At 49.4% G+C, this 14785-nt stretch overlaps 5 protein-coding genes across 5 annotated transcripts; 1 reads left to right on the top strand and 4 right to left on the bottom strand.

Annotated features, from left to right (window-relative positions):
- Positions 1 to 1036: 1036 nt before the first annotated feature.
- Positions 1037 to 2675, bottom strand: BO85DRAFT_271298 (NAD-dependent epimerase/dehydratase family protein). The gene is made up of 3 exons (XM_025655093.1): positions 2512 to 2675; positions 2266 to 2427; positions 1037 to 2191 (listed from the first exon to the last, which is right to left on the bottom strand). The coding sequence occupies exons 1-3, from the start codon at positions 2561 to 2563 to the stop codon at positions 1281 to 1283; spliced, it is 1125 nt and encodes a 374-aa protein (XP_025516214.1). The 5' UTR covers positions 2564 to 2675; the 3' UTR covers positions 1037 to 1280.
- A 2779-nt stretch (positions 2676 to 5454) lies between these two features.
- On the bottom strand, positions 5455 to 7043 carry BO85DRAFT_512367 (uncharacterized protein; the record flags this gene model as incomplete). Its single annotated transcript, XM_025664650.1, has 3 exons — positions 5455 to 6428; positions 6492 to 6567; positions 6685 to 7043. The coding sequence occupies 3 exons, from the start codon at positions 7041 to 7043 to the stop codon at positions 5580 to 5582; spliced, it is 1284 nt and encodes a 427-aa protein (XP_025516213.1). The 3' UTR covers positions 5455 to 5579.
- A 783-nt stretch (positions 7044 to 7826) lies between these two features.
- BO85DRAFT_458558 (uncharacterized protein) lies at positions 7827 to 9296 on the bottom strand (the record flags this gene model as incomplete). Its single annotated transcript, XM_025661596.1, has 4 exons — positions 7827 to 8757; positions 8809 to 8928; positions 9024 to 9114; positions 9194 to 9296. The coding sequence occupies 4 exons, from the start codon at positions 9294 to 9296 to the stop codon at positions 7827 to 7829; spliced, it is 1245 nt and encodes a 414-aa protein (XP_025516212.1).
- Positions 9297 to 9502: 206 nt separating this feature from the next.
- BO85DRAFT_519197 (calpain-like protease PalBory) lies at positions 9503 to 12756 on the bottom strand. Its single transcript, XM_025665029.1, has 4 exons — positions 12385 to 12756; positions 11932 to 12305; positions 11632 to 11863; positions 9503 to 11575 (listed from the first exon to the last, which is right to left on the bottom strand). Exons 1-4 carry the CDS (start codon positions 12433 to 12435, stop codon positions 9659 to 9661), a joined length of 2574 nt encoding a protein of 857 aa, XP_025516211.1. The 5' UTR covers positions 12436 to 12756; the 3' UTR covers positions 9503 to 9658.
- Positions 12757 to 12898: 142 nt separating this feature from the next.
- Positions 12899 to 14699, top strand: BO85DRAFT_519196 (putative peroxisomal carrier protein). The gene is made up of 4 exons (XM_025665028.1): positions 12899 to 13398; positions 13473 to 14017; positions 14073 to 14310; positions 14361 to 14699. Exons 1-4 carry the CDS (start codon positions 13298 to 13300, stop codon positions 14482 to 14484), a joined length of 1008 nt encoding a protein of 335 aa, XP_025516210.1. The 5' UTR covers positions 12899 to 13297; the 3' UTR covers positions 14485 to 14699.
- The last annotated feature ends 86 nt before the right edge of the window (positions 14700 to 14785 follow it).

The raw sequence follows: 14785 nt of genomic DNA, 5'->3' as shown, positions 1-14785 counted from the left end.
CTTGCCCACCTCTGGTCTTGGTTCTCGCTACGTCTTGGACATTTCTCCCCCTTCGTTTCAAGTTTTAGCCCTCCATTGACCCTACAGATGAAGATAAGAAGAATAAAGAAAAAAGAAAAAGAGTTATACACCCGGGAAACTCGATACATCTATCAATATATTATAAATATATACAGATTCACATAAGGCATCTGAACGTTATACAGTTGTAACATGACATCACGAGTCTATAACTCGCTTGATAGCTTAGTCTTATTAGTAATCTTTGTAGGAACTGACAACCAAAACCGCGTCATGATTGATGTAATTCTTAGCTTGGCTTTAAACATTTTGAGATTCATACTAGCTTTCCTATTATCAAATCATTCGTGTTTGTATGCTTCAGTGGCAGTGTTTATAATGTCGTCCGGAGCTAGCCAGTATGATGTTATGATAGTTGGCGAACAAGCTTACTCTAAACCAGAACTGCTACATAGTTACCATCATGCTACTAAAGTGGTCTGTTGCAAATCATGTGATGCAAAAAGGATATGGTACGGAGTAGATATATCATGACGCTATATTCCAGTTTCTGAACGCCTAATTTTCAAAATTGAGGGGTTCTGGGCGCTAGCGATCGGCATACCACACTTATAGCTGACATCAAGAGTTCTGTCATGCATCGTGGAAGTGGAGAAGAAAATTGAAAGGGATTTATTGGAGTAAATGATGAGAGGGGAGTGAGTGGGCATGTATCCAGAGTACGCAGATTGAGACAAGCTGGATTATGTAAATGATGGTAAAAGACGGCCATGAGGGATGGCGGCCTGAGGTTAACATTCAAGGACAAGGCTCAACCTATCCGTAGTGTATGTAGTGCAACAAATAAAAGAAGAAGAAAGATATAAGTAGTCTAAGATGTGCATGATGTTCATAATCAAAAGGGCACACCATCTAGCCCCAGCCAGTGACAGAAGAATGTATAAATGCAAGAAGGATATAGAACATACCAGTTGCTCAAGAACGGAAACCCAGAGACCCAAACAGAATATTACAGATTACATGCAGAAACGGTCCGTGGTATACAACATGCGAACTTGAGATGAGTGGATGCGGATGCGACAGGTCTATGTGCTTTTTGCCCGAGGATAAGGTCGAGTTGGTGTGTTCTGAGAGGGCAATGCGTGGTCATGCACGGTGGGAGTAGGAATGGCTCTCATATGCGTCATCAACCTCGCTGTTATGCTCGTGTAGAGGCCGGGTCGAGAACATGAAAACAGGAATATCACGTGTGGGGTCGTCTATGGCCACCAGCCCATTCGCTTGTAACTTTCAACCATGTCTCGTACGGCATTGGCGTCGAAGCGCTCTCGGGATGGCTTCCATCCAGTGGTCGTCTCAAATAGCGTCCCATCCAGACACATGTCTTGATCCTTCAGTACATCCTTTTCCAGGAATGGGCCAATGGGTCCAGGCCGTTCGATCTTCTTCTCTTCGAGCAAGTCAGCCCATCCCTGTAAGCATTCCTCGTTCATGTCATCCACCACATCATCAAGGTTCAGCTTCGCGAATTGGGAAGCTAAAGAACCCAAGAAGTCACACTTAAGCTTGAAAACTTCAGACAGGGCCTTAGCGATATCTTCCTGGCGAGTATCGCCGTGGTCGACCACGTTGAATGCAAGGGGCGCTGAACCGTCCGTGGGAGCGTTTGCTCTCCACTCAGCCGCTTTCCACAAGGCGCTGGCTGCGTCCCTGACATATACGGTGTTGATCTTCAGATCCTTAGTGTAAAGAAGCTCCAGATCCTTCTCGAGCTCCAGGTGAACGCGAGCAAGGCATATTCCCATCGCGAAGTAGCCCGAATCGTATTCTCCGTAGACGTGGGGCAGACGAAGCAAGCAATAGTTGAGACCGGGAATTTTTTGCAGCTCCTCGCTGGCCTTCATCTTCCACTTGGCCAGCTTGTGCCACGGCTGCAGTTTGTCATCTTCCTTACGTGGACTCGAGCCGCCTTTGTAGACGTGAGCGGTTGAGCACTCAACGAAAGAGCGGATACCTCGGCGGGCGACTTCGCGACCCAAGGCGACTGTGAGGGCGTAGCTGCGGACTTCGTAGACGTCATCGGGTTGCGAATGCCTGGTTTCACCTCCACAGTTGATCACATAATCAAATTGTTCGCCATTGGCACGGTCAAAGATACGAGGGAAGTGCTCTGAGTTCCGAGACGCAGGTCAGTAAGACTATTGCCCTGGTCGCATATGACGTGAAAAGGTGTATTGCACTCACGTTCACGGCTGGCATCAGCCTGGACGAATTTATCTTTTGAGCAAGCTTCCTGGAACTCAGGGGCCAACCAGGCCAGCTGAGGCAGGACTTTGTCAACTAGTCGGACTTCCGAGGCCAAGTTATTTTCATGCAGGTAAAGAGCTAGATGGCGACCGATAAATCCTATAAGATAGATAGAAATGCGTATGTTAGCTAGGATAATCTGGATATCGGGATGAAGAGAGAGAGGGGAAGAGGGGTGCATACCTAAACCACCAACGATCAGGACGGCCGGCTTTTTAGTCTGTTCGTCGGCCATTGTGGGAGGAGAATGATAGAGTAAGGAGGTTGAAACCAAGATAGGACCACTCTGTGGTACTTTTCTCTTCAAGTAGCCTCGATGCGATCTGTGGATTGCTGGCTGTGTTGACACCCCGCACCCGAGCGCGAACAAAATCGAAGAATGCGGGGAGGAAAAGGGGGAGGGGAAACAGAGAGAGGATCACCACGTAAGGGACAAAAAAGGAGCTCGATGGCAGTTAATCAGATGTAGTATTTTACCGACGGCAAGAAGTCACCGAAAAGTTTGAGGTAAAATCCACAGGGGGTGTTTGAAGGGGAGGGAAGAAAAGGAGGAAGCGGAAGGAAGAATGGGAAGAACGTAAGAAGAAGAGGAGAAGGAGGAGGAGGAGGAGGAGGAGCACAGGATGATCCTTTTCCGGGATTAAAAACCATTTATCAGAATCACCTGCTCTCGCTCAGATCAACTTCAGTCCTAGGCCCAGTTTCAGTCCACTTCTCATCCTCCTTCAGGAATCTCGTCATACACTCAACTCAAAGCTAGATAGATAAAGAAACGAGCTAATAATTCATAGTCATACCCTTAAGACTGTCATGGCTTGACCATGGCTGCACTACCCTGTCCACTATCGTCCCCGGCTGAGACAGATGCCCTCTTTTGACACTCCCCAGAAGTCGGAAATAGTAGTGATGATGCTAATTTGTTGCTGATGCCCAATCTCGCCTCTCCAACCCTCAAAGAGAAAACCTAGAACTCACCGAGGATGCCCAGATGGCGAATGCATTGCACTTACTGACTATAACTACTGGCCTCAGATAACCCCTCCAAACACACTATTCTTCCAATGGCAATACTCCAACGTTAGTACTTGGCCAAACTACTCATTAACTACAATCAAGCAAGCTCCATCCTTCCATTATTATCGTCGTCACCCTATGATTTCCCGGAGGCCGAGAAACACAATTACCGCGGATAACGCTGGACGACCGGAAGCACAAATGAAAGTCTCTCTCTCTTTCTCTTACGAACCCAAGCGTATGCCGAACGAACTCCGCTAGCGCTGCGTCTAGAAATTTCGCCAGCACGGTGGATGTTCCCGCTGGATTATTCCCTCGTACAGTAGTGGGAAATTTAGAGTCTTCGGGAGACCCGACCAGAGCCGACAAATTAATTCTTCATCTCCTCCCCTGCCAAGCGCGCGTTGTGGGACGTTTTCCGTTCTTCAGGGACACCGTCCGATCATAGTCCCGCCGCTTAAGTGGGTAGCAGCAGGCCTAACCGCCTAAGAGCCTTAGAGGCTAGGGGGGGTTGGTGGAGGAACAAAAGAGGGAGGGGGACTGCAGGAAGAATCGAAGACGCAAATCCCTTCGGAACATGAAAGAGTCCAGAATAAGCAGACGATCACTCGCCACCACAACAAGGCGAACGTATCATTCCTAAACCCCGAAAAGCGATCGCGACACGGCCAGACGGGAGCAGCGCGCAGGCAAGTGTGTGATCACCTACAGGGAATAATCAAATGATCTGCGTCTCATATTACGAGTCAGGGCTGGTGGGGAATCGTTCCAAGATCATTAATATTATTGTGCGTCGCGCAGTTAGTGTTTCTTTTCCTGCGCATAGCTTCGGCATCTGACTTCCAGACGCACTCTGGCGGATTGAGAAAGACCAATGCCGCGCTCACTGTCACCTCCGGACTCCAGAGAAGCATCTAAGCACTACATACTCTCCTTCCACCATCTATTGCCGGCGATTATTCCCGACAGTGACAAGCCCGATGGTGGAAAGGTAAACGCGGACGCTATTGACTTTGATTCCAAGTTTTACGGATAACAGGTGGTCTAGTCGGCGCGCGATTCCAAATGCGCTTCGTGCTTTCGTCTGCTAATGGATCTTTTTACTCGCCGGGGTTATCATGGCTCGCCCCATATCCTACCGAATCAAGACAGCCAAGCTCTACGGCAATACTGGCCTATTTCGTTTCTAGCATGGCATCTGTTACAACGCCGCCAATAATGATGCTGAAGATGATGCGCATGGTTCTACATGTCATTGCCGACAATGCAGTCGGTGTACACTGTCCACGTAAACCCCCCAATCCTTCAGAAAGGATCGGAGATGCCTCGGCATTTGCAAATACTTACTTATTTAGTCAAAAAAGAAATTAAGGAAGGGAGGGAAATTGACGTCAAAAAGCCTGCCGTTAATTCTCCGACCTTTTCCTTTTTCCTTTTTCCCCAGGCGATGTGCTTCGCTGTACCATGGACCCGTGGCCGATCGTCAGCCCGTGGTTCGTGCTGGACTTAGCTATCCAACACTACTGCCGTGCACTTCATGCAACTAGAGAAGTAGCTGGAACTTTATAAGAAAACTGGTCACCACACACACCATCCTTATGGCTCTGCACGGTGTTGCCTACCCGCTTCCAGACTAAGCCCTCTTTTTCTTGCCACTAATCTATCCGTACTTTATGCCCTCTCAAAGGACAATAACATGTGACAAACAATGTGCTACCGGAAAATTCATCCCCACCAATACCATGAAACACCTGGTGACACTGAAATCAATATCTAACTCTGGGGTAAGGTTATATTCAGTAAGTACGGAGGTAGTGGTGGGATCAAATCAGACCAAATTCACAATTGTACCCACGACGGGATGAAAAAAGTTCTCTATCTTTGCCTAGAGCCTATACTGCAAGGCGGTTTATCATTTCTACTTTCGAGTAGTAGTTGCCACAATCAAGCCCTCCACGGGGTTTGATACTATCTCTATACGGGATTTGGAACCGGCCTCATTAACTCAGGTTCTAGATTCAAGTTCTACATGACAGGGACTGTAAAGTTTACTAAAAGCCTAGCCTAGCTCTACCATACCGTGAATAGTTACAAGAACTTTCCTCAACTATGCCCAACTGTAAACAATACGCCCTTTCCAGACAAAAGAACATGCCAACTAACTAACCCAACCCCAGTATGTAAGAAAGGTAGATAGATAGATAGACAACCAACCGAAGAAGCAGAAGAAAGTACAATCAGGAAGTCCCCACATGAAGCATCACTCTAATCTTAAAGACCGAAGCTTCATCCTGTGCATCCGCTTCAGCCTGCCAGGCGTTATCCAATTCCTGCAACATAATGAGCAGATCCTCATTACAGTCGCGACGCACCCGAATCTCAAAGTCCGACCAGTCGAACCTGACCGACGCAGCGAAAACCTGAGGCGACATGGAATCCCATTTCAACTGCGCTGAGGGGCTCCACTCCATCACGTTGCACTGTTCCGCCATGTGCTCCAGGAAATCCGTGGCCTGGGCAGCGAAATCCGTGAATGGCAGCCACACGGGAGCCATTCCAACTTGGTTGCTTGCTGTGACGAGGAATTTGGTGTCCTTTGCATACTCAGACGTAGTCATATTGGTCTGGTTATTGTTTTCTGTAGTAGGAGATTTGGTGTTCTTCGCCGGGGGATACTGGGGAGCAGCGCCAGTCATGCTAACACGGTTGCTGTTGCTTTCTGTGGTGAGGGATTTGGTGTCCTTTGTGTACTGAGGAGCGGCACGGTGTACGGATGTTCCCTGAACTGGAGCGGATATACTATCTTTCTCTTTAGAGGTTTTCAATTGGACCTCTGGGGTTCCCTTGTAGCGGTTAGCTAGAGATGTGCGCTGTTTCTTGGACTTCTTCGCTGGGTTGTTTTGGGTTTCGATCTCGGGCTCAGAGTCAGAGACGATTGCCTTGAACGGCCGAATGGTGCTTGGGGTACTACGAGCCCGCGCCTTGTATGCAGGCTTGTCGGTGTCGTCCTCGTCTGTCTCCTTGACAGTAGATTTTCTCTTTTTGGTACTAGCCATTTCAAAGGGTGTTTTTGTTGACAGTGTTGGCTGACCGTTCCATAAGATGTGTTAGTACTGAATGGAATATGGACAGAAAACGATAGAGCAGACCTTTGCCTTCTCCTGACTTAGTCTGGAATAGTGCTTCGCCTTTCTGAGTAGCAAAATAGCAATTGTTCGAGCGATCCTATATAATAATTAGCACAGTCAACTCATCCGGGAACATCCGTGTCAGAGTAAGATAGAGAGAAAGAAGGAACGAAGAACGGATGGAAGGTAATCAAAAAAGAAGAGAAAAACTTACTCCTCACTCTGAGCAGGATAAGTGCAAAGCGTCTTCTCATCCGCAAGGGATTCTTCCTGTAGATACTTCTTTCTGTTCGCTGGAGTTCCCCAGTACTTCAGACCATACTCTTCAACGAAACTCTTAGCGCAGTTGTCTCGTTCGTCGCTAGAGTTGAGGATCTCGGTCCATTCCCATCCACTGTGCTCTACATGATCCTTCACCAGACCAAGGAACTCACGGCCGTACTCTTCCTTGAGGTCCAGGAAATGAACGAATTGTTTGTCTCTCCAGGATGCCTTGACCTCACCACGGTCTAGAAGTTCTTTCATTGTTTCGGCATCACTGCTGGAGCTGGCAGGGCTTGAGGCAGAAGACATTATGATGTCCGTGCCTTGGTCTGGGGTATGGTCCCGGTGGGAGTACTTGAAGGGGTTGGTTGGGAGAGAACGAAACATGAGGTGTCAGTGTGTATGCTGGAGGTAGGGGGAGAGGGGAGAAAGGCGCGGGGAGGATATGATGGGGGAGAGAAGGTAGGGAAGAAGAGGCGAGCTCTCGCCATGCTTATATAGTATCTGGTGCTGAAGGGCGAAGTGAATGTGAGTGAAAATTCGTCGCTATAGCGATGTGAGGGGCTTGGTGTCTGTTTGGAAGCAGAGGTGAGAGTGAGAGATATTTGATTGGAGGAAGAAGTAAACATAGAAGGAAGCGGTGCTTAGAGAACTCATAACGTGATCTTGTGCATGTTGTAGAACAAGTACGATCATTGTCAATCATGCTGCAGATAGGCCTGTTTGACAATTCAGCCATGTTGGATTAAACTCTGAACTGATTATCGACCCCGGCCAGGAATACGCAGGCTTATAGGTGATGCCGTAGACGCTGAAGACGCTGAAGACATTGGGTAGAAGACATCAGAAACAACAGGCAAGTAGAAAGCAGGAGGTACTAGTTGAAGAACGAAGATGCGTTTTTGTAGAAGAGAAACTACTTTGAAAGGATAGGAACTAATACGTCAACATTACTGTACACTATCAGGTTTGAAGTAGCTTGAGTTCTTGTCATAAGATGGTCTTGATATTCATAGCTCAGTCAGGTTGGATGTTTTTCTATGCTTCTCAGCTTGCAAATACGTAAACCCCAGGCACACGTCCCACATCATTTCATTCCGCGCCGAGATAGCGAAGTGAGTTCTTTAGCTCTTTGATCGCTGTGTTAACATCGTCAAATGTCAAGGCTGACACGGCCCAGCGGGCATGCTTCTGAGCAAGAGCTATAGCTTGGTCATCAAGTGACTGAGGGTTCACTCCACTGGAACTAGAAGCGGCGGGTGCAGGTGGAGGTGGTGTGGATGACGGGAAACTTTGAGGAGTAGGACGAGAGACTACAGGCACTGTTGCAGAGGAGGATTGTACAAACGGTGGAGGCGGAGCGACGCTGCTTGTCGGTTTGGTGTAGAACGAGCTTGCGTCGTGAGAAGCTGCCGACGGGCTCGAAGGCGGGATGGATGACGGTGGAGGGAAGGAGTGGAACGAGTCAGCACGAGCTTGCGGAGGCTTTGCACCAATATCCGCGGGTGTATCTGGAAGGTTGGGTACAGAGGGAGGAGTAGCAGGTGAAGTGAAAGTCTCTGGAGCAGAGGGGAGATTCAGCGGTGCTCCTGGCTCCGCATCGCCCTCCTCGTTCGAAGTAGACATCGGGTCCACTCCGGAGTGAGCAGCCGGAACATCGGCAAACGTGGTCGGAGGTTGCGGGAGACTGAGAGGTGATTGTGAAGGTTGCATAGACTCATCAGGGACCTCTTCAACAGAAGGCTGCCCAGGTTGTGCGGCTGACGATCCCACGATGGCCTGCACTTCGGGATCGTCCTGCTTGGCCTCCATTCCCCTAAGTTCACTTTCGAGTTCATCTTCCTCAGTAGGCGCCGGGTTAGACGCATTAGGATCCTCTCCCGCCTTGATAGCCTTTATGATCCTCACTGCATGGTACTTGCAGAACTTGATCTTCGCGGCGATCTCAGGTTCCGGAGGGTTGGTCCAGATTTGACACAATTCGAGGAATGTAGCAGCAGCTTGGAACGTATCGGCCGTCTGTCTAAAACCGGGTCAGCCTTAATGCGGGTATTTATTCACGAAAACAACCCACTTGGTCACTTTATTGGCTTTCATTGTCGCCTCCGCACGGCCAAGGACCTCCAATCCGAACTGCTCCACGTAGGCATTGGCTGCCACCGCATCGGTTACCGCATCATTATCGACATTTTCACTCTTGAACTGAATTCAGACAGGATATGTGTAAGTCTTCGGAAAGTGCGCGCCATCGTAGCGGGGGTGTCTTGCGCCCGACATACCTGCTCTAACTTATCCACCAGGTCCGTTGTGTATAGCTTGACCTCGTCGTCGGAAGTGTGTAATCCCCGTCCGATAATCTGATTCACGATCCAGAAATTACCTGTAATGGAGAAGTGAACGTTAGTCGGTTCATGTGGCCTTCCCTTTGAGCAGCAACATGCGCAATCAACAGCACTTACACCAGTAGGCAACAACGGGCTTCGCGCGTTCGAGCTGAGCCGCCCGCAACGCGTATCGCCCAATGTCGGCGGATCTCAAACTAGCGGGGATACTGCTCGCCATGGGTTTGGGTGGGACGCTGACGTCCAGGAGGTCAGAGCTGCAACGGTCAGGATGCAGGAGGAAGATGCACGATGCAGGGCGGGGATGACGTTGGAGGTGGAACTGCGCCAAGCTGGTTTCGGGTCGGCCTAGCGTTCCTGACTTTGGCCTCGGCCCATGGTTGTACTATGTACTACGTTGTTTACCACAACATGTAAATCCAGATTACCTCAACCAAATAGATCATGTTATTTTCCTGGTCAGAGTATGTAGCTAATTGTCAAAGCTAGATATTGCAAGTCTTCACGCCGTTTCCCACGCCGGTTAACCCATGCCAGTCCTGCAAAGAACCCTCCGCCAAAGTTAAGAGAACTATCAATCAATCATGCATCCTCAACGATCCATTCGCCGATATCCACCCGCTCCTCAGCCAAAGCTTCGACTTCAAAGTGGTCCTCAACTTGTCCCCCAGGTCCTCCAATTCTCTCAATGACTATCCAGGCTCCACCCTGATCTGCGAGACCCGGATGCAGATCGAAGTCCTCAATTCGTACTCCAGATATCGCATCACTATGGTTCCCGTCTTCAGAAGTAGCCAGTATCTCTTTGTACGGCCCTTGACCAAGCTCTACTGTCATCAACATTGGAGACGGGCCAACGGCGCGATTTCCGATCGTAGACATTCTGCTCCGTCCTATCAGCTTGATGCGGGTCAAGCGATTGGTTTCCAAGGATGCCAGCATCCGATCTTTCCCAGGAGTCAAGACCCCGATATCAGATATGACTGCTCGTCGCCCTGCTGCCTCTGGTGCAAGCGGCTTCACGTCGCACGGTAATGCCGACGAAATCCAGAGTGTGAACCGCCCAAGTTGGTCCGGGGCGAAGGTTGAGCAGACGAGCGTGTAGACTCCAGCGCCGAGTCTCTTCTTTTCCGCAAGAGACCCGCCACGCCGGTAATCACCGCTATCGGTTATGATATCGCGGTTCCGAACCCTAGTCACACGCTGTCCATTGGACCAGAACAACTTGACATGCGTAGCGAGCTCCGGCTCCGATGGTTCCAGCAGAATTGATATATCTGTATCGTCATGAACCTCGAGTCGGAACTGAGGATTAAGCGGGTAGCGGGCAGATTCGGCGTTTCCTCCTGCCGTGGAAGGCATCCACATTCCCTGAGTTTTTGTCAGGCAAGCGTATCGGTTCTGGGCAGGCGCCAAGAGCAAGGGATTGTCGGACAGAGCCGACAATGTGAAGTTCTGGCTGACAGCGGGTAATGACTGCTCAGAAACCGCGACAGTGTAGGTCGTGCCTGGAGGCATTTCCAGTCTCATGAGAGTATTTGGCGAGTCAACGTATGGTCCGCGGTGAAGGGCACCTTCACTTAATGCCACTCGTTTTCCATTTGCGTTGAACACGTAGATGCTAATGAATCCTGGTTCCAGATCGTCTTGGGGCACTTGATTTTGCTCATCATGATGAATCGACCTGAAGTGCTTCCCAAGCAGTAGCCAGACATTACCGCCAATTTCAGAGGTAACAGCAAACTGGGGGTTTTTCGCGAAGCAGCCAGCCACCCCTCTAGCAGTTGAAAGGTCCCATGTGAAGTGAATATCTTCCCGATAGCGAAAGATTCCCGGATTCCAGTTCAAATACAGATTCTCAAAGTTTTGTAGGACACTCTCACAATCCATCCAGTAGGTCCTAGGTAAGGAGGACGCAGGGGTGTGAGATGTATGTCCAAGTCCGAAACTGTCTGCGATATCTCCGGTGGTGGCATCGTCACCTGCCCATGGGTTCTTTACAAGCATTTGGCGACGATCTCTCTGCTCTCTCATATCCAAGATAGCGTAGTCATGTTCGCTCGCTAAGCCTAGTTCTTTCTGCTCCCTCTCGGTTAATTTGCCCGTACCTATCGTCAGTAGGACATCGCCATGCCGGAAGCGCTTGAATAGCCGCCTCCAGAGTTGCTCTGCAGTTACATCATCTTGATGGAGGAAGACCTGCTCGGGAATCCAGCCTGTCAAGACCCACAAATCGGTACCAGAATTGCTCCCAGGAAAGTCATAGCCCCCGCGAAGCTTCAGATACGCCTTTTCTACAAAGGCCGGCCACAGAAAGTTAGGATTATTTCGATCAACAACATGAAGTGATCTTGTTGTTTTTGACGCCGGCAAGCGATCATCAATGACAACTTTTCTGAAACATCCATTAAAATAAAAGCGGAATATGTGTTTTCCTGAAGGGGAAATTATTGGATTTACCTGCCCGTATTCGCAGGGGAAAACGATGGGAAGATGGTGCTGTAATTGTTAGGAGCATGTTCCTTGCAGATATGTCATGTTGAAGAACATCATACCTTATCTAGACCACGCTCCGACCTTGATGTAGCAGCACAGAGACTGGCAACGACGGAGCAGTCGGTCAACATATCTTGGACGAGATCTGTAGTGCCTGAAACCGACATCACAGGCATTCCTGATCTCAGGCCATGTATGCCGTTTGCATGCTTAGACAACAGCTCAGAGGGACGCTCCCAGCCTGCCAGAATGCGCCTTTGCTGTTTGGACAGGTGAAGGTCTGGCTTGTCACTGGACCCAGTCAGCATCTAGAAATCAAATTGATGATGCCTCCAACATCAAGGACTAGATAGACGTACGTAAAAAGCCCTTCAACTCCCTTCTCAAAATCTTCGGGGCCCGGGGCATTTTTCCATGGAGGAAAGATAAAGCCATTTAGCTTTGCGCTCTCAAGCAGAATAATCTCCTCACGTGTGGTAAGTTTACGTGTGGATTTGGGAAATCGCGCCGTGAGACCGCTTTTCCCTTGAATCTGGACAACGGCCTGCCAGTCCTTGTTCTGTTTGATCTTTTCTGCCCGTGTGAGCCATTCCTTACATTTCGCATCAAGAGCCTGTCTATCCTTTGATTCGGTTGTCAGACTCAACGCCTTCATGTAATTTTCGGCGGCGTCGATAGCAGACTCAAGGGCCTGGCCTTGAGTAATAGCACTAGATGCATCTCGTTCAGCTTTCTGGCTACTGGTTAGTCAGAAGAACCTTTATGGTGGTGATCGACACCGAGCTGGAAGTAGAAAAGAGGAGAATAGTTACCAAGGCCTGGTTGACTAAGAACTTTGTAGATGCAGCGTTCGGTCTAGACATTCTGCTGAACCAGCCTCTCTGCAACTACTGCAGATTCGGCTAGCACCTATCAGATGTGAGGCAGTAATACACTACTTGATGATCATGCCGAAGGGGACCTAGTATCTCCGATGATGACATCCGAGGTCCACTACCTTAAGGAATGTGCCAGTCCCAAAGCAATAATAGACAAGGGGAACGTGCACTTCCAGATAACCCAAAGATAAGGAAACTTCAGATGGGTTAGTCAGGAAGATGAAACACCAAAGAAAAGGTCGGCAGATGAAGTGTGAATGGTGGTACTAGATAGTATGGAGTTGGTAACCGTCGCGTGTCGGTGGGGAGAGACGGCAGTGGGCAGGAAACAGTGGGTGACCCAAAGCGATAACGATCAACAGGCCGGCCATCGGACCGAGGCTCGTTTCGTCATGCGCGCCATCGCTGCGCCGAGGTTCATCTGCCTTGACTTGCTTGTTCGGAGTATCCCTGCCCTCATTGTGCTGCTTGCCGGGCTTCTGGTTTTGTCAGTCACTGACCAGGCACTGACCAAAGCACTCGACACCACTTCGCCTGTGATCGCTTCAAACTGTGAACACTGCGGTCGCCAGAGTCCTCTCGCACAGCCCAGACACTCTCTTCTGTCACCCTCCGATCATTCCACCCTGTGAGCTGCTAGACTCTCCTGGGAGTCCCCGCTCCGAAATATCGCCAATTATTATTCCGCACCGCCATATTATTCTCAAGTAATAAGTCCGACACTGGCATTTCGGTTAAAGTGTTTCAATAAACGGCTTGGGACGCTGGTCGACATTCTTCTCGCATTTCACGTTACGCCAAATACCTCATCCACTTAATCTACCAACTAATTCATCTCGTCACAATAATGGCCGGCCAGTCGAAGCCCGCACTTTCCCCTTGGGGAAGTGCCGTCGCGGGTGCTACAGGTGCAGTTCTAGCAAACGCTTTGGTCTACCCTCTTGATCTGTATGCAAGGACCTGTTGTCGCTTTAAAGCCCGAAAAGGAGTATTTACGCTAATAATCATGCGTCAATGCACAGTGTCAAGACGAAACTCCAAGTACAAGTCAAGACAAGCGACTCGAAAGACGAGAATGCCGAAACAGTTCACTATAAATCGACATTAGATGCGATCACCAAGATTGTCGAGAAGGAAGGAATCGAAGGCCTATACTCCGGAATCGCCGGCTCTCTCATCGGTGTGGCGTCCACCAACTTCGCCTACTTCTACTGGTACACCGTTGTGAGGGCCTTCTACATGGCATCCAACAAGGTTCCTAAACCCCCTGGAACTGCCATTGAGCTTTCCCTCGGTGCCGTGGCGGGCGCGGTCGCCCAGATATTCACTATCCCCGTTGCCGTTATCACCACACGGCAACAGACACAAGACAAGAGCGAGCGGAAGGGCCTCATTGAAACTGGAAAGGAGATTGTCGATAGTGAAGATGGTTGGACCGGTCTATGGAGAGGACTCAAAGCTAGTTTGATCCTGGTGGTCAACCCGGCAATCACATACGGCGCCTATCAGCGCCTCAAAGATATCATCTTCCCAGGGAAGAACAATCTGAAGCCTTGGGAAGCTTTCCGTAAGTATATCTATCACCACCTATATGGCGTGAGCTAACCCGATTACTTTTGCAGTCCTCGGCGCTCTCTCCAAGGCGCTAGCTACTATTGCGACGCAACCATTGATTGTGGCCAAGGTCGGCCTTCAGTCTCGCCCACCTCCGGGTCGCGAAGGAAAGCCTTTCAAAACATTCGGCGAGGTCATGCGATATATTGTGCAGAATGAGGGTCTCCTGTCCCTCTTCAAGGGAATTGGACCCCAGATCATGAAGGGACTCCTTGTACAAGGCTTCTTGATGATGACTAAGGAGAGGTATGTTTAGTCTGGATGAAGGGGCGCAATCACATGCTGACAGCGACCAGGGTTGAACTTATTTTCGTTCTTCTTTTCGTATACCTGCGGAAGATCAGAGAGCAGAAGCTCAAGAAGCTGGCGGACTCCGCTGCATCGACAGCAAAGACCAGTCTGCCCGCGACCCTCAAATAGACGTTTGATTGATTGATTTATGGCACGGTAACTACCATTCTCTTTTTGTACGAATTCGTTTCTTCTCACTGCGGCGCACTGGTTGTGGGATTTCGTCTGTCTTGTCAGTTTCTGGTATGACCGAAGATACTACTGCAGTTGTCTATAGATAATAACAGCTCAATATCTAGAACATACAATAGCATCAAAAGAATCTATGCAATTCGAATCAAGGGACTGACTGGATACGCTGTACCCTAAAATCACATCAGGGGTATCAGCGCTCTCGTAAGACCAATTATCTAGATTCTCGAAACGTAGA

This window comes from Aspergillus piperis (assembly GCF_003184755.1).
Source record: "Aspergillus piperis CBS 112811 unplaced genomic scaffold BO85scaffold_7, whole genome shotgun sequence".
Classification (NCBI taxonomy): domain Eukaryota; kingdom Fungi; phylum Ascomycota; class Eurotiomycetes; order Eurotiales; family Aspergillaceae; genus Aspergillus; species Aspergillus piperis.
Note: the sequence above shows the minus strand (reverse complement) of the source record. Positions and strands in the feature narration are given on the sequence as shown.